Genomic DNA, 18,965 nt, shown 5'->3' with positions numbered 1-18,965 from the left:
ACGATTAGAAACTATGAAAACTTCACAGGGGTGTAAATGACATAACAGTGAAATTGCAGTCTGCATCATTTATTCAAGGAGACTGTAACAGCAATGCTTGGTTGTACATCCATTGTAATACCTTCATGTAAAAGTGTCAACATGAATTTACAACAACTGTCTAACTCAATGATTTATGGAGCTACAAAACAAAAACACTCTAATCGTTTCATTTATATTATTAACGGAAACTGGATACATTTTTCGAAACCAAAATTTCGACATTAAAGTTCGCTCTTCTAAGATATACCTATTTAAGTTGAAGTACTCGATCAATTCTTCTTTATGATACAGTATTACTTTTTATATACAATTTTCATTCCGTTAATTTTACCATGTTTGTTCATTATTGGCTTTTCCGTGGGATTATTCATTTCCCGTCGGATTTTCCGCATTATTTCAGATGGCATTGTATAAATGGACTTTTGTCCAAAGAACACACATATTTATCGACAATCTCCTTTTGTATGGGTACTTATCATGTATAAATATCGTAAATTGTACCCATATACCCAGTACAAAGGTTATCATTCTTTTTAATAAGCGTTAAGATGTTTATGACTGTTATCGAAATATATTTTGAGTTACTTGCTTTACAAGATCAAAATTAATATTTCAATTAAAAATGGCATATAACAAGTATAATTAGTGGTTGGGTAAGTTTCAACATTTTAAAAACACTTCTTTTGGAGTTACGGGCAATGAACAAATCCGGCTTTAGGATGGACGGATGGAGAAAGGGAAAATCTACTAAGCATCGCACACCGTTTAAAATGTGTGCATAGAACGAACTGTCTTTCATACCGTCATACAAGTCTACATGTGCATATTGAAGCTTAATCATTAGATAAACCATAATCATAGTTTAAAGATCAAGCGAAGTCGCCTGCGCTCGACCGCCGAAACATCACGTGTTACATTTTCTATTGCAATATATATCGCGGCGTCGAATCAATATATATCGCGGCGTCGAAAGACATAAGTACATAAGAAAGATATAAGTACCGATATAAAATACGGTTGCGCAAATAAAATATAATTTATATTTGATAACCAAATTTATTGTTTGAACGTTTATTAAGACTCTTGTCTATCTAAACTAAATTGATCAACCACGAGAAACAACACATATGCACATATTTAACAGTTTTACATTATCACGTTATTAAAATTGTATACATCAAAGCAGACGTGATAACTATTTTGGCTGACTGTCGGTAAAAATGACGTTAAAAACAAAATTCAGTGATGCGTATCTCAAGCAAAGGTATATTTTAAGTTAAAACCAACTAGTATTGGCAACGTTACTATTTGATACTTATATTATACATGTCAGATATATGAGCTTTCATACATTTTGCCGAACAAAACATATTGCTCGTTGATCGTTTGGATATCAAAATCAGCAGAATAATGATTGCAAAACGAAATGTCTAAAGACTGTGTTGAAAAGTGTTATTTAACATAATGATTAAAAATATTACATAAGTCAAATAGCAGTATGTCGAGGGAAGTATACAGTGATGCATTCTTTCGTGAAAACGGTTATTCGTCGGCTCGGGACGAAGACGATAATCGGACGCGGATAAGCCGTATGGAAGTTAAAAGGTATTTGACGATAAGGTTTCGGCGTAACACGAAACTATTTTGATAATGGCTTCCGTCTAGCGCGGTGTTATCAAGAAATTGAAGTAACTAAAGAAAGCGAGGAGTGGCATACCACCAGCGGTTTCAAACAACGAGAATTATACCATGTGTATGGTGACATTACACAAACGTATAGGTGATTAAACTTTGTCTTTCATACGGCTGATTGTTATTCGGCTTACGGAGACGGCAACAGAGAGCCCAATTGGCAATTTACCGTTAAGCCGATTCGAACAGCACCGTGTTTTATAGCAACGGCTCAATGATTGGCTGTCCTTGTCAGCAGCCAATATATTGTCAAGTTGAAGCCCTTTAGTGTAAAAGAGAGCAAGGTAACATTATAATCGCAATGTGAGGCAATGGCAAGAAGGAACTATTGGACCCAATTTAACGTGCTGGACCGGACAGTGTCTTGATTGGAAGATTTTACTGCCCTTATATCAATCACTATTGGAAGAATCATACAGCCGTTTCAATCATCAAAACGCAACGATCTTTTGCGAAAGTCACAAATACATGGCGAGAATCGTTAGAAGTTGACAGCTGAATTTTGGCAAATCTGTAACAAGAATCATTGCTCCAGAGAAGGCTATTCAAGAGACGAATACGAATATAGCTTGATGGACTAAGCTAAATATTCACGAGGCGGTATAGTTCGCCGTGAACACGATGCAGGAATTGTGATTGTATCAGTAGAAAAAGGCCAAACCGTTACAACGCTTTAAAAACTGCACCAGAAGACCACCAAGATCGTTTTGCAGCCAATCAAGATAAGGTTTTTACAATAAAAGGGGAGAGTACAAACACTAAACCATTACTTTAGAGAGATAGAAACGAATCGTCCAGCAAGAGATAATTAGATAAGGTTAAAGAGCTCCTATAATAAATAATAAAGCTAGAGGCGGACCGATATTTGCACCAAAGAAGAAATTTAAAGAAGGACATGTATCGTTGCCAGAGAGCTTGTATGCAAGAGAATGTCCCAATCGAAGATGATGATGTTCTCACGAAGAAAGGTGTGATCCCAAAGAGTAGTTCAACGTGAGCTAATCTGATAGTGTCTTCAGTTTTGATGTTAATGCCTCTGCGTACTTTCTACATGTAGGTGGCTTTTAAGAACAGGATCAGTAAGTTCATGAAAATGAAAACAACTCTGTCCATCCATGTGTAGGATCATGATGAAGACACAAAATCCATTCTTGGACTTCTAAGGAGATCTAAGACCGATGACCTATCTTGCTCTGAAAAGGCCACTCCCAACACCATCAGGGCATTAAGTCAATCGGATGAATTTCTAGCCAATATTGACGAATACAATAGACTATCGGCGAAAGCGGGCCAGTGTAACCATGCAATTTTATTACGATCACTGTCTAGTGCAATGGATGAGCAGTTAGAAGTCTGTTTGTTAACACAGAGATCGATGACGAAAATGGTGGAGAAGATTGCCAAGATCTTAAAGAAGCAATGATGATGGAAACACGGCCTAGATTGAGCGCATTACAGTTAAGTAGCTCAGGCTGACTTTCAGGGATGGAAATTTCTCGGAATGTAATAAAAACAAATGGTTGTCACTTTGAGTAAAAGGCAAGCTTTAAGAAAATGTAAACTATTGGAATGCACAATCAAGAGCACAAATAAAATGAAATGGATGGCTAACTTCAATATTTAAGTGTTGGTGATGTTAAGATTGTATATACTCGGTTGTGAAACTTTGTTAATTTGTATGTATTGCTACATAATGTCGACAGTATGAACAACTGCAAAGGTATTGCATGAAGAAGATAAGAGCTTCTCTCACACCCGCGAAGTAGCATAACCCCTTCTTAATAGGACAAAGCTCCATTATCTTTACACTTAACTAAACCCATAATGCATAGTATCTGCAAGTATAGAATGTACTTCACTTAAATATAATAAAACAATAACTGTCAAATGTATTTAACAATATACATTGTTTCAAACGTTCACTGTACGAAACTGTTTATTACGTATGTTTATTGCAGTTCATTTAAATAACTGTTTATTTAAGAATTAGTAATAAGTAATACAAATGTTATATCTTTTGAATTTTAATAAGTGGTAATTTGTGGTGAGCTGGATGATATTTATTTGTCCTTCATTTTGTGACGACAACGAAAATGTTTTTTTTTCATAACTTTGCGAATGAAAAAAGGTAATGTTATATATAATTATTAAAGTGAAGGCAAAGGGTTCGCATTGAATGAGAAAAAACGATTGCATAATAGAAATAGTTCGCACAATATTGTTAACAGTTAGTCGTACACACTGTTACAAAAACTTCTAACAAATCATATAAATCGTACAATATTTAAATTTAAATCGTCTATGAAAAATCGATTTAACCATATATCTGCAAGTGGTTAAACACAACACCGCATCTTCTATGTTTGTATACATTTATTGTATGATCGCTGTGTTTATTTTATTTATAAGTTTTACCCGTTTTGGTTTATGTGTTTTAATGACAGCTTATTGTATGCATGTGTGCCTAAATTATGTTATACAGCCACCACACTCAATTGCGATACAATGACATTTACGACAATAACTTTTATTGTAAATCAGCATGTTTGAAATTTATTACAGTTGTAATAGGATCTAAGTTTGACATGAAATCGTATGATCGCTGTGGTTTCATCCATATTTCCGTACTTGCTGTGTCTTTCCCAAAATGGTCGCGTTTTGTAATATATTGGGGAGGTTTACCCTGTATTGCGCGGACAAACTTTAGTCCAATACTGCCCAGTCTATTATTTAAATATCATAAGACAACTAACACAACTGAAAGCATAAAAGCTGGTGTCATCGCATTGGAACGATCGATAGTTAAAATGCTTTTAAACCAGCACTTTAATAATTATAAACAGGTTAAACATAACTAACTTACATCAAAAACATCTACACTGCTTCAGCTATCTGACGACGAGAAGATAAAAAAATATATTGTATATGATTTGACGTCAAATTTTTTATCAACACAAAAGATCATTAATATTGACGCTTTCATGGATACAATTGGACACTCGACAAAATCAAAAGACTAGCCGTGAATAAGTATGTGATTAAGGCCTTGTAACGATCAACACAACGCATAGGAAATAGGGTAGACCATTTTTATTACACTTAAACACGTTTGAAAACGCTGAATCATAAAAAAGATTAACACTACGAACATAAAGTTATTTAGGATCACTGCTTGGTTGTGCAACACTTCGGAGGTAAAAACCGTTTCAAGAGTGCCTTAACCTCTCAATTAGCTTGGAATTATTAACATTTAAGAGCAAAAAAGATTTAAAACTTCACGGCGATGCATTCCAAATGAAACCCCAATAAATAATATTATATTTCAACTAAACAACTACGGTTGATTTGGATGAAAACGAGTTTTGTCAAACTAACTCTAACAGGTCTATTCAATCAACAAGTGTTACCGAAAATCCATTGGTCTCCATTTACTTATGTTTTGAATACAAACGCTTCACACAAGGTAAAACAACTTTATCACATGGTTGTTATGTGTGCATCTTATAATTAATTGCAGGAGATGAACTTCTTCCCCTGAATAATGTCACGCTGAGGAGTGGAGGTACTGTGTATGATTCATGGGACCCTCATCGAGTGATTGATGGCAACACTAGTACAGACGCGGACACCTGTAAATGCTGTACAGCCATTTCAAGACCTGCATGGATTTCACTCAACATAGGACAACCATACCTTGTGACGAAAATTGAAATTTACGGTCGCACAGATCATGGTAATGCATTTTCGTGAACTGTATTGTTCAAACCAGCATCTAATTTTTTATTAAAAAATATAAATAAACACGACTTCGAAAATGACCATAAAAAAGAAAGCATTAATACATATCACGATATTATCATTAACATGTGTTTGACTGGAAAGACTAAGAGGAAACATACAGAATGGGTATGGGGTGCTAATATAAAGCGTCTTTTTATAAGTTTTCAGGAGAAACACTCGTTTTACTTTGATAGCGCGTGCTTTATTAACAAGATCTTTGATATAAAACAATTCGATATATCATAAAGCAGGCTGATTAAATCAGTATCCCTTGATTAATTTGAAGAAGGGTATTATGTAAATATATGTAGTGTTTAATATTAAGGTCCTATCTACTACTGTCATTTATTTAATTGTAATTATTAACAGTGTTTTACATGTTATCTATATTGCCTTCTACGCGCACAATTTCGCAATGTTCATATTACCAGACCGTATGATAATATGTACCAAGAACAAAATACAAATTTACATACAAAAACTAAAATTTCTTTAAGTTCCAAATTATTGTGATTGATCAATTGTGTTTTATAAACACAATATAATTTACCTTAAAATCAACGATCTAGAATATTTGCTTAATTAATACGTGTATTTTTTCAAAACTCTGACAATTGCTATCAACAAAACCATTCTTACATAATTGCTTTTATTTTTTTCAATATATTATAATGTACACGTATATAAATTTGCTAGATTATATAACAATAAAGATAAACTCCCAAATTTTTCTTTACATTGACAGTATTGATACGGTTCCCGGTACACTGAAACAAGAGACAAACAAATTAAAACTACCATTATTTCATGCAATTGTGTCAAGGAAGCTTCATAAGAACGCGCGGAGCGCTATACATTATCGTATACGTATTGTTGTGAGAGGTCTTACACAGAACAATTAGAACGTGATTTGCAACCGCTAGTGGACAATTTGCATGATTGGAATCTTTCTAGATTAATTACGGGGCCGGTAGGTTGCAAACATTTCTTAACAGGTTTCTGCATCACTCGCACTATACAAATTAGTCTGACAGTTACGTGCCGAGGTCAGTTGAAAGCGAACAACTAAGATTAATAGTTTTCAAAAAATCGCCCCGCGGTAACTATCGTTCAACAAAACACTCAGAAACCAAGGATTAAATGCAAAATATTTTACTTGTAAAACCTTATATCATGAGATACAATAGTAAATTGTACATTTTACACTCAACCTGAATTTGCGCAGGGAAAGAGTTCCGGTCGCGGAAGAGTATGCTCCGTCATCGTCAATTTATTGCCAATTTACTGAAACGGATCATATGTATTATTATGAATTATGCACATGTCAAATTTGAAGCTAAAGGTTCGGTTTATAGTCTTACAATGATGATATTAATCTTCAGTCTACATTTAAAATTACGCGCCGAACATTGTGATATAAGTCGTACGTGGAGAGGAGCAAGCGTGGAATTATTTTTTTGCTCAGAAAAATGCCAGTTGTTAGAGTGGCATTTTAACCAGGGACCCTCCGATTTCGTGACAAGCGAACTACCACAATGCCGCTGTTCCCTCTAAACTCAAACGATCAGGAATTTCTACTGAAATTTGATAAATAGCGTTGGGAAAAAAATCATTATTTCTGTGATATGCCATTTATATTTTGGGAATATACATGTATACTCTTTTTTGGAAAATGACTGATTTAAGTATCGAAATAAATCCCGTCATTATATAAAGATTAAAGCTTCATGTCCTGGTATTCATAAAGAGAAGTCTGATTGCGTTACTTTTTATTAGTTTCACCTATGTCACTAACTCTTGTACATTATTTCCAATGTTAACATTAAAGATTTTTATAAATGTCTCTGCAAGTTTTATTTCCCCTTAGTAAACTGGTTACTTTTAACATTAAATATTTTTATTAATGTATCTGCACGTTTTATTTCTCTCGTAAAACTTGTTACTTCATAATATCAGAGACATTTCATTGGTATAGAGGCGGTAATGGTGGTAGTGTTGTGTAAAGAAGGAAATCAAATAGTGACAGTACTGTGATATCTTGACAAATAATAGAATATAAACATAATGCACGTACCTTTGTGAAAGCTTTAACAATAAATATATAAATTTCTTATACTTCTTCTTGTGTTTTACCCTTAGGAAAAACATTATTTAGCAAATTAAGTAAAAACGGGGTGTAAATTGTGTTTTTTTCCTGTCTGTTCAGATTCCCACTATTTGAGTTGAAGTATAGTTGTATACAACTGTGTACTCTTTGTATGCCCAAAATTAAAGAAAAGGGGTATATTGATTGGCGGAATGTCGGTCGGTCGGTGTGTTGACGGTCTGTCAGTCTGTCTGTCAGTAGACCAGTTTGTTTCCGATCCATTACGCGTCAACGAATTGACCGATTGGCTTGATATTTCACATGTGCATTGGACAGTTAATGACCGCTATTGAAATTGGGGTAGCAATGTCAAAGGTCAAGGTCACTGTCACAATAAATGTGAAACTAGTTTCTGATCAATAACACGTCAACGAATCGACCGATTAGCTTGATACTTAACATGTGCATTAGCATTGGACAGCAGATGACCCATATTGAAATTGATTGTGGTCACTGGGTCAAAGGTCAAGGTCACTATCACAATAAGTGTGAAAATCGTTTCTGTTATGTATAATGATCACGTCAGTCATGATAAACCCCGCCTACCATGTTGTATTGCTGCATGGCTATCGCTGTATCTGTGTAGTATTAAACTAGCCATCAAACAGACCGGTGTTCTCGCGTTGTCTTAAACCCACATACACAACAATTGGCGACGAGGATTGAGCAGAGTTTCTTTCAAATGAAGTATTGTGCATAAAATTCTGAATATTACCTCTGTGATAATCATGGCAACAACGTTAATAGGAAGCATTAATCCGTAAGAGAAACAAGGAAACGTGGACTTATTATCAAGAACGCCTGGAGCAATATTTTATTGTGAACGATATTGCAGCTGAAAAGAGAGTGGCTGGATTACTTACCCTCCTAGGGGAAAGGACATATTGTCTTCTCAGGAGTTTAACGTCGCCGCAAAGCCGTCGGAGAAGACGTACAAGGAACTGTGTGATTTCCTTAGCACTCACCTTAGTCCAAAACCGCTGATCACTGCCGAACGTTTTCGATTTCATAAACGAAATCAGGCGACAGGGGAATGTATAAAGGACTATGGAGCGACATGAAGGAAGTTGGCGAAATTTTGTAACTTTGGCGACAACCTTAACGACACATTAAGGGACAGATTCGTTTGCGGTCTTCGTGAGGAAACAACACAAAGGAAGTTGCTTTCAACAGTTGACCTAACATTCGCTTAAGCAATAGAAACTGCGACCGCTATGGAAACAGCGACCAAGGACGCCGCAGAACTTCAGTCGTCGGCAGCTACCGGAAGTGTACACCGGATTGCAAACCGTAAACACACAAAGACAAGACCACCGCCTAAAAGCCAAACGGTGCAAGTTACTTCCAAACCGAACTGTATTCACTGTGGGAAGAACAACCATGCGTCACAAAAATGTCGGTTGAAAATGCCGTATGTCACTTCTGCAAGACAAAAGGACACATTCAGCAAATATGTCTTAAAATAAAACACGTCAATGCAATGAACACCACAAATAATGACAATGTTTTGATTTTTAATTCTGTTAACCGTGGAGACAACAAAATAACAGTGTCACCTGAAATTGACGGACATATATTCAGAATGGAAGTTGACACAGGTTCGGCAGTGACATTAATGTCGGAAATTGATTTCCTAAAACGGTTCGGAAATGTACCACTAGATCCCGCGAAATCAGTACTTAAGACGTACTCCGGGGAAATCATTAAACAAGTAGGTACCAAGGTTGTTACAGTAAAGTACTATAGACAATCAACACAATTACGGCTTTGTGTGGTTCAAGGCATCCTTTGTTGTTCGGGAGAGACTGGCTAACGGCTATCAAGTTAGACTGGCAAAGCATTTTTCCCGTTAACATGATCGAAAGAGATATTGTTAAAGACAGACTAAACACAATTTTGAAAAACAATGCAATTGTTTTCGATGAAGGTATCGGAAATGTGAAGGACATAAAAGACAGGTTAACATTGAAAGAAGACGCGTCACCCAGATTCTTGAAAGCAAGGACAGTTCCGTACTCTATGAAACCGAAAATAGAGCTTGAACTCGACAGCCTTGAAAGGCAAGGTATTATTTCGAAGGTAAATACCAGCAGATGGGCAACGCCAATCGGTCCAGTATTGAAAAGCAACGGACAGGATGTTCGAATATGTAGAGACTTTAAAGTGACAGTCAACCTAGCACTTAAAGTTGACAAATACCCCCTACCAAGGATCGAGGACATCTTCGCGAATCTGTCACACGAACAGAAATACTCGAAACTGGATCTTCGTCAGGTGTATCTCCAACTTGAGGTCGACGACGACAGCAAGGAATTGTTGACCATTTACACCCATCAAGGGTTGTATCGGTACAACAGATGTGTTTACGATATATCGTCACTTCCCGCAATCTGGCAACGCACAATTAACCAGATACTTCAAGGAATAACTGGAGTGCAATGCATTCTTGATGACATGATCGTGACAGGGGACAGTGATCAGTCTCATTTGGATAACCTCGAGAAATTGCTTTGTCGTTTGAACGAGTTTGGTTTTAAACTAAACAAAGACAAATGTGTTTTCTTTGAGGATAGAGTTACGTATTGTGGACACGAGATCGACAAAGATGGATCATGGAAGTGTAATAACAAGGTGCAGACTGCGATTGACACACCCACACCTAAAGATGTTACTTCTTTAAGGGCGTATCTCGGTGTTCTCAATTACTACCACTGGTTTTTGCCGAATCTCGCGACTATCATTAAACCATTAAACGCGATGCTTGAAAAAAAAACGTAAGTTTATTTGGTCAAAAGAATGTGAGATCGCGTTCCAAAATTCAAAAAAGCTGATCACTTCTGAGCCCGTGCGTACGCATTATAACCCAGATCTACCTGTTAGACTGGCGACGGATGTCTCTCCGGTAGGAAGTTCGCGAATACTGTCTCATGTCATGACAGACGGTTCTGAAAAACCTATTGCTTTCACGTCGAGGTCATTAAGCAATACCGAGCAAAGATACGCGTAAATTGATAGAAAAGCGTTGTCTATACTCTGGGCAGTAAAGAAATTCTACCCATACCTGTACGGTCGGAAATTTTGTCTAGTAACGGACTGTCAGCCGCTGTTATCAATCTTCAGTCCAGGCAAAAGCATACCCGCAACAACAGCTGCGCGCGTACACAAATATGCTTTGTACCTATCCGGTTTTGATTACGACATATAGTACAAATGCACAAAACGGCATACAAATGTTGATGGGTTGTTCAGACTACCCGCGCCGAATCATAATCATAACTCTGATGATGTAGAAGAAATATTCTTCACTTTACAATTCGAGCAACTCCCTGTAAAAAGTTCGCAAATAAGCCGCGAAACGCAGCGCGAGCCAGTTATGTCACGCGTCTTAGAACACGTCAAAAAGGGCTGGGCTTCAAACGCTAATGACCCAGTACTCAAATGCTATCATTTCCGCCGAAACGAGATAACACTTCATCGTGGGTGTCTGATGTTGAGAAATAGGGTTAACATTCCCATTAAACTAAGAACGCGTGTGCTCGATCTGTTACATGCTAGCCATCCGGGAATTGTAAAGATGAAAGGACTAGCTCGGAGCTATGTCTGGTGGCCGGGGATTGATGCCGACATTGAAAGTCTGGTCAAACGTTGTAATGGTTGTGCAATGCAACAGAAGTTACCAGCGCATGTCCAATTACATCCGTGGGAATGGCCAAGCTCTAGCTGGGGGCGGATACACGTAGATTTCGCGGGCCCGTTTCTAGGACGAATGTTCTTAGTCATGGTTGATGCTCACTCTTATAGTTCAGGCCACTTACAAGAAAAAAATCCAAAACCTAAAACAAATTGCAAAAGAAATGCCGTAACTATATTCGAACGGTTTAGGATAAGTTCTACCGCGTATTAAAATTCGCCATCCGTAGGTCGAGCGCAAATTTGATTTTTTGCACTTGCAAAATGTTACATGCGAAATTAATTAATTATCAATTATTTCAGCGAGAAGTAACACTCTGTTGCATAAAACACTTTTTAAACCAAAACAAACCACAAAAAGCGTAATTAATCACACAATGTTACCTGAAGATAGAGTAAATACATGTAAAATGCTAAAATTTGCTTATAACTTTGACATTACTATTAATGTTGTACCGAAAACAACAACAACAACTTTTATTAGCATATTAGCATAATACAATGCTTTTTTGCCACAAAACAGAAAGTTACGCAGTGTGTTTAATAATATCAATACACTGATTTAATTAGAGAAGTTTACAAAAAGACAGTAATACATCAATAATCAATATAATATATCTTCAACTGTAATACGAGGAAATCGTAGAATTATTAAATTATACAAACATGAAAAATCAAATAACATGGCTATAGTCTTGTAAAAGTTAACAATTATAACTGATTGTCTATATTATTACGAATTTACGAATTTCATTAGCATTAAACAAAGCAACGTTGTGTGTGTATTACAAATTCTATTGAGTTAAGCGGCGACGCGCTTTAGAGCAAGTTTAAACATGAATGGCATACAGTTGAATCTCAATAGCTTGAACAAATTTATCTCAAACTGTTTTTAATAAAACGGGGGTCATACTAAGAACCGCTCAATAGTCAATATGTTTATTATCGAGTTCGAGCTATTGAAATGCGACTGCGCATTCGCTATATGATAAATATAAACCTCTGTAAACCGGACAATTGGAGCCTGCGCATAATAATATGGGTATCTAAATGAGCCTGGATCCCAACCGGATTGTTCATACATAATCATCTGAAGTGATGTCACTTGGGGGGCAGTTTGAACAACTTGATCCTTTGCATTCCTTGCATGCAACGGAACACTCAAGCCCATTCTTTCTGCATGAGCATCGCCGGGTGTCACAGTTTAATTTGCATTTACACCTTACTATCGCGAGTAGATTGGCTCGAGCGGGTGGCATATCTGTTTTAACTGGAACGTATAGTCCGTTGTCCAACCTCAAGCCCCACATAGTTGGCTCCAAATCGGAAGTCTGAGTCCATTCTCGAGCCTGAAGATGAGCGCGAAGAGAGTGGAATTTTGCTGCAGCGGATGTTGGTGGAAGGGTATGTATCTGTACACTGTTAATGCCATTGATGGTTTTCTCAGTGAAGAGATGTAAACGCAGGCTATTCAATTTCGATCATTGCCATATATTGTACCCACAAACATGATGTGGGGTACTGCTTTAGCTCTTGCAGTTTTCTGTCGTATATGCTTTTGACCTTTTCCATAACTGGGTGTGTCAGCATACTTTAAGGTGATATCTGCTTTCTAAGTAGCTGATCGTATATAGCAGAAATCGTATCCAGATCATTTGCATCATCATTACGTATCCCTACGTCAAGCTCGTTCTCTTGAACACGATGCTCGTCTGTTTCAAACGGAAAGTCTGGCGGCGGTTCGTTTTGTGGATTAGCAGTTTGTATCGAATCAGCCTGGTCAGTGTCAGTGCGTTCACATGTAGCCATTTGTTGCGGTGTAGTTCCGTAAATTTCAGCGGTAACCATCGCACACAGTGCTGCATCGACAAGGAGATGCCCACGTACTGCTCTTGACACTGCTTTTCCACTCATCATGTGGTCTACCGCATTCGGTGCGTCGATGGTTTCTAAGACGTCCTGAAGCCCAGTCGCATGCATGAGACTTCCTATGGTTCCAAGAAAGCTCATTTGCATATGAAATCCACCTAATCTGAGAACGATCCTCCTCAGTGGGCTGTCAGCGTTTTCGTTTTGTTCAATTGTTGCAGCTTTCCAGTACAGTGGCTTGTCAAATGTCACGATCGGTGTGCTATTACAAATTACCGCTTGTTCACACACAAATTTCAGTGTAGAGTAAACACATGACATGTCACTTGGATTAAGATCAATCATTGGAAGAAATGTCACAGCTGACTTTCCTGGAAACTGTCCAATGTCAACAGATTGCATAAATCCCGACCAACCAGGGTTTGACAACTTCAGTGGCCTGGCGACTTTTACTAAGACATCTAGATACGCTGTTGGGTCTTGGACATTCCTGGATTTCAAATCTTTGAGTATAACACTTGAGCGCTCTTGTTTAGGCCGGTAGAAGTGTACATTGATCCGTCATGCTGAGACTATATCGGCATTGGAAACCTTTATTCAAGGTATGCTGACGTCTTCTGTGACACCTGGGGTAACGGCTGCAATAATACCCATGCCATGGAAAGTGCCATACCCGTCCAAAGTACATATATTGTGGTCTACATTATCGGCCACGAACTGCAAGGAAGATGACTACGTCACTCCTGGAATGTGCACTCCATTTGTAGCAGAAGCGCTGGTTTCAAATCTCATCACTTCTTTGTAACTTGAACAAAATCCCATTTTATTTAGTACATCAATCAGAAATCGTGAAGAAAATTGATTGTGGAGTTGCACAGCAAGTCCTAGTTGCAGAGGCGAAAGCAACATACGCGGCCTGGCAGTTTGTATTATAGCTTGTCCTATTGACGCCTTCTTGACAGTATTAGTGTTTTTCGGAAAAAGTGTGGACAGAAATGCCTTAACGAGCCAGGTAAGAAATCTGTCTGTTCTTCTAGGGAAGAAAGTGCAACTGGGGACGGGTATGTGTCCTTATTAACAGGCATTTCTTTAATCTCACTTTGTATGAGCTTTGCTGCTGCTTTGATGATTGACGCCTTCTGTTCTGCTGTGTCCATATTCTTCGGTTGGTTGTAAAAGTCATTCAATATTGACAAGGCGGTTTCTTTGAATGTTACAATATTGGCAACACCATTTAGTTCAGTAATTACCACTCGATCTTTATAATGTTCCTTCAATCTTTTCTTCTTGTAAATGGCACTGTACGCACATCCTGGAATCAATTCTTCCATTTTTAAAACTAAGTCATGTACACTGGTCTGTTCATTGTCATTTTCTTCAAAGAACTGCATAACAGATAAAAATGCAGCATTTTGCTCTAGATTTTCTGGTCTGCCTCTTGGGGATTTTACAGTAGCTTCTGGGACAGTCTGTTTACTAGAAGGTAATTGTCGTGCAGTTCTAAAATTGACATTGCATGTCTGATGATAAATTGCATCTGCTGCATGCAAATCTTGTGCAAATTCCAGTCTTGCCAACACCTGATAACCCTTATAACCAACACCTGATAACCCCACTCATCCTTTCTACCTTCACACACTTCCCTGATTGTTGCTTGAAAATCAAAAGTTCGCACAGGATACACATCATGTCCTCTTTTGCAGCCCTTAAGTTTGGCAGCTTTGCCACAAAATAAGCAATACTGACCAAAGTCGAAACCGCCATTTGACCGAAGACGTCTGTATTCTTCTGAAAAGCCTGCACCACGGTTTCCTAATTGCCTTGCTTCCCTCGGTCGACAGAAATCACGACGGCAGTCTTTGTGAACACGTTGTCCAGTTGTTACAATGACGCTCAAACCCAGGGAACTGGCGAGTGTGTTAATCGTTACGCACCCCTTTTCTCTGAGCTGTGTCGTGGGTTGGCCATCGCCCAGCTCCTTTGTGCAGAATATACAGCAGCTCATGGTATGACCCTGGAAATTAAATGAAAGTAATTAAAACACTGATACGAAGTTCCTGTTTTCATAGATTAATAAGGATAAATTACTCTGTAAGATAAACTATTTGGGATATTACACAATTTTAACATGACATCTTTCTTTTACTAACTAAACATATAGTAAACTAATAGAATAGTAAACTAATAGATACAATTACTAGCTGTGTTTTTTTATAAGCACTTGGTGCGTGCTGCTTTCAAAACATCTAATTAATAAAGCACATGTAGAACTAGATCCATGTTATGACTTTATTCATGATTTGCATCAGATTCATTATATAGATTATAGATCTATCTGAATAATTTATGAAAAACCAAACAAAAGTGCACACCAATACATTAAACATTGGCTAAAACGAACTTTAAAATGAAAAATTCGTAAATTGAATTTTGAACAGAATGGTCATCCGTAGTTTTTTTTGTCGAGCGTAAGTCTCCCTTAGAAAATGAGTTATTTTTTAAAAAAAACATTTTCAAACGTGATTCTTAATATTTGTTATACATGATTTTAAATATCTTTTATACATGATTATCACTATTAAGAGCACAGAAATAACAAAAATTGGTAAACAAATTTTACAAAGACTATGACGTCATGACATGTTTTCCAGCGGTCAATTTCAATCTATTTAAAGCACAGACACAGATAAATCGGGTTTTTATATAGAGGAATGCATTTGTCCTGTATTAATGAATATGCCATTGTATCATTTTAGGTTGTAATAAAATATAACTCACCTTTTAAGACCAAACAGCGTCGAAAGTTACGAGTCTCGGCATTTTGTTCTAGAATAGTTGAAACTTCCGGTATAAACATTGTCAAGAAATAATAGGCTATGGAAGCCAAAACAAGCCAAACAAAATTATAGTTAAAACCGGACGGTGTATCGCGGATATCTGAAAAACCGCACGGAGGCAAGATGGCGAAATTTAATACAAGGTACATATTGCATATATCTATGCGATGAACGTTGTTTCATTTCTTTTGCAATTTGTTTTAGGTGATTTCTTTAAGTGGCCTGGACTATTAGTGGCCCGAGGTCATTGAAATGAATACAACGAACACAGAAAGAACAATTCAAGTCATGCGAACCGTATTTGCAAGATATGGGTTACCGAAACAAATTGTTTCTGACAATGGAGGTACGTTTACATCTGAAAGCTTCCAACTGTTCATGAAAAGAAACGGAATTCTCCATATAAGGACTGCGGTCGCTAAGCCATCCACAAACGGTCTTGTTAAGCGCTTTAATGCTTCTTTCAAATCTAGCATTCGCGCAATGAACAGCGAAACGGATGACCTTAACCAGAAACTGAATTGCTTTTTGCATACATATCGTAACACGCCGCATTCTACAACCGGCGAAACACCAGCAGAATTGTTCTTAGGTCGTTATTTGCGAAGTAGATTAGATTTGCTTAAACCTGATACTAATCAGCACGTGAATGACCGACTAATGAAAATGTCCGTTCCGGACAGAAATTTCGCGAACTAGATTTAGGTCAGAGTGTCCTTGCCCGAGATTTGAGGCCTAACTCTAAGGAAAAATTGATAAAGGGCACTATTGTTTCACGCGACAGACCACTTATGTACAAAGTGGACATTGGTAATACAGTGTGGAGAAGGCACATTGATCAGCTTCGCGTTACGGACGTGCACGACGCTTTAAATGAAAATGACACAATTTCATTACTGTGCGAACCGCTATCTTTTACCGAGACTCCGTGTCATAGCCAATTAATGTCAGACCACCCGGTACTAATTGAGAACAAAGATAAAAATGATAATGATTTTCAAAATGATCCTCTAATTTCAAATGAGCAACTAACTAAGGAGCGTCGGTGTCCATTGAGAAACAGGCGACAGCCTGAACGACTGTCTTATCAGTAGTAATTTGTAACTAATCAGATTAATTGTTGCAGTACTTTTCGATGGACATTTTGGTACTTGCGAATGCTAATGAGCTGTGAGGAATTTATATCATTGTGTAGTAACGATATATAATTATGAACAATTAATGCGTAATTTCACAGTAATTAGATAGGAACACTGACTGAGTTGATATTTGAAAGAGAAATGTTATGTTTGAAAATGATTATTCATATAATTGTTTTAAATGTATTATGAATTGATTTTTTATGAAGAGTTATATGATCAACACATTTAAAAGGGGAGAATTGTTATGTATAATGATCACGTCAGTCATGATAAACCCCGCCTACCATGTTGTATTGCTGCATGCCTATCGCTGTATCTGTGTAGTATTAAACTAGCCATCAAACAGACCGGTGTTCTCGCGTTGTCTTCTCGTCAACGAATTGACCGATTAGCTTGATACTTCACATGTGCATATGCCTTGGATGTCCACTATAGAAATTGTGGTTACTAGTTCAAAGGTCAAGTTCACTGTTTCTGTGACATTAAGTGTTAAATTGGTTTCCGTTCGATATGTCATACGAGTGATTGGTGTCAAGGCCCTGTTGGGGGGGTGATCTGTTTCTGACCGCGGAGCTCTTGTTTAACTTAACTCTTTTATCATAAGGAGCCCTTGTGAATCTTTTAAAAAAAGCACACCTCTGTAAAAACAAAATATCGCCCATGTAGATGCAAAATCTCCCTCGTACCGACACTTAAACATTTATGGCAATTCGATTGGCCTTCCGATAAAGAGGACTGATATTGAACACATTAAAAAAAAGAGAACTTCAGTACTTTTAGCGCTTTGATTACGAGGCGGGCTAATAAAAGTAATTGTTCAAAACTTAATAACCATGAACGATAAAGGTACTATGTTTGATGGCTACACTATTTTTGTCACCAGGCAAAAAAAATTTAACATTCTATACTAAGTCTTTCATCAATTCATACATTTGTTAAGAATAAGTTTTCATAAAACGTATGAAAATACTATAGAGCATGATTATTATTATGTACCACAATATACCTTAATTCGTGTTTATATCGGATAAAAAATGTATGGAGATACCTGTATTTAAAGTGGGAAACCCATATCCTATTTCTAAATCAGAAATATATATATATATAAAGCCGCTTCCGATTACGTGTAAAATACGATTGATCTATTTGATAATATATTTACAGACATTGACCAGTCTCAAAACATGCGCCTTTGCGTAGGACTTCTAGATGAGATTGAGGAGGGTTGCAGAGATATAACTAATAGTGACCCAGCAATAGTTTTCAACCCGCCACGACTTGCACAATTCGTCAATTTCACGGGACTTAATAACGGAACATGGGCAGGAAAGGTCATGACGATCTGCGAGATTAAAATATTTCAGCAAAACGGTATGAACGAATTACTTCAAGTTTGAACTATAAAATATTGAGGTAAGAAGTAAGTTTTTCAGACATAACAACATACATTATCATGAAATTGTAATTTACAAATAACTTGTTTAAGTAACAAAACTTATTTTCAGCAATAAACATTGCCCTAAGTGATGGTTATCATCGTATTTTAAGTCAAGCAAAGGCTTACAATACATGCACTGCAGAAAAAGCAGTAGATGGAAAGTATTCATCTACATACGCATCCGATACTGATTTATGCAACAACTGCAGTGCAACAGATGGGTCTGTAAACCCATTTTGGCAAATTGATTTCGGCACACCAGTGTTTGCACAATACATTAACATTATTGGGCGTATTGACGGTATGTATGACGTAAAACTTTTTGTGGC

At 37.1% G+C, this 18,965-nt stretch overlaps 1 protein-coding gene across 16 annotated transcripts in view; it reads left to right on the top strand.

Moving 5' to 3' along the window:
- LOC127871517 (multiple epidermal growth factor-like domains protein 11) overlaps window positions 1-18,965 on the top strand; it is a 177,800-nt gene that overhangs the window by 98,944 nt on the left and 59,891 nt on the right. For 8 of the 16 annotated variants that reach the window (XM_052414518.1, XM_052414519.1, XM_052414517.1 and 5 more), the window contains exons 2-4: window positions 5,252-5,467; window positions 18,363-18,569; window positions 18,704-18,937. The exons of the other annotated variants lie outside the window; for them this stretch is intronic. In XM_052414518.1, the coding sequence (XP_052270478.1) occupies window positions 5,252-5,467; window positions 18,363-18,569; window positions 18,704-18,937 (657 nt within the window). The remainder of the gene's footprint in view (window positions 1-5,251; window positions 5,468-18,362; window positions 18,570-18,703; window positions 18,938-18,965) is intronic. 16 annotated transcript variants of the gene reach the window in all.

Source organism: Dreissena polymorpha, chromosome 3, assembly GCF_020536995.1.
Source record: "Dreissena polymorpha isolate Duluth1 chromosome 3, UMN_Dpol_1.0, whole genome shotgun sequence".
NCBI classification, from domain to species: Eukaryota; Metazoa; Mollusca; class Bivalvia; order Myida; family Dreissenidae; genus Dreissena; species Dreissena polymorpha.
The sequence above is the reverse complement of the archived record's forward strand: the minus strand, read 5'-3'. Positions and strand labels throughout refer to the sequence as shown.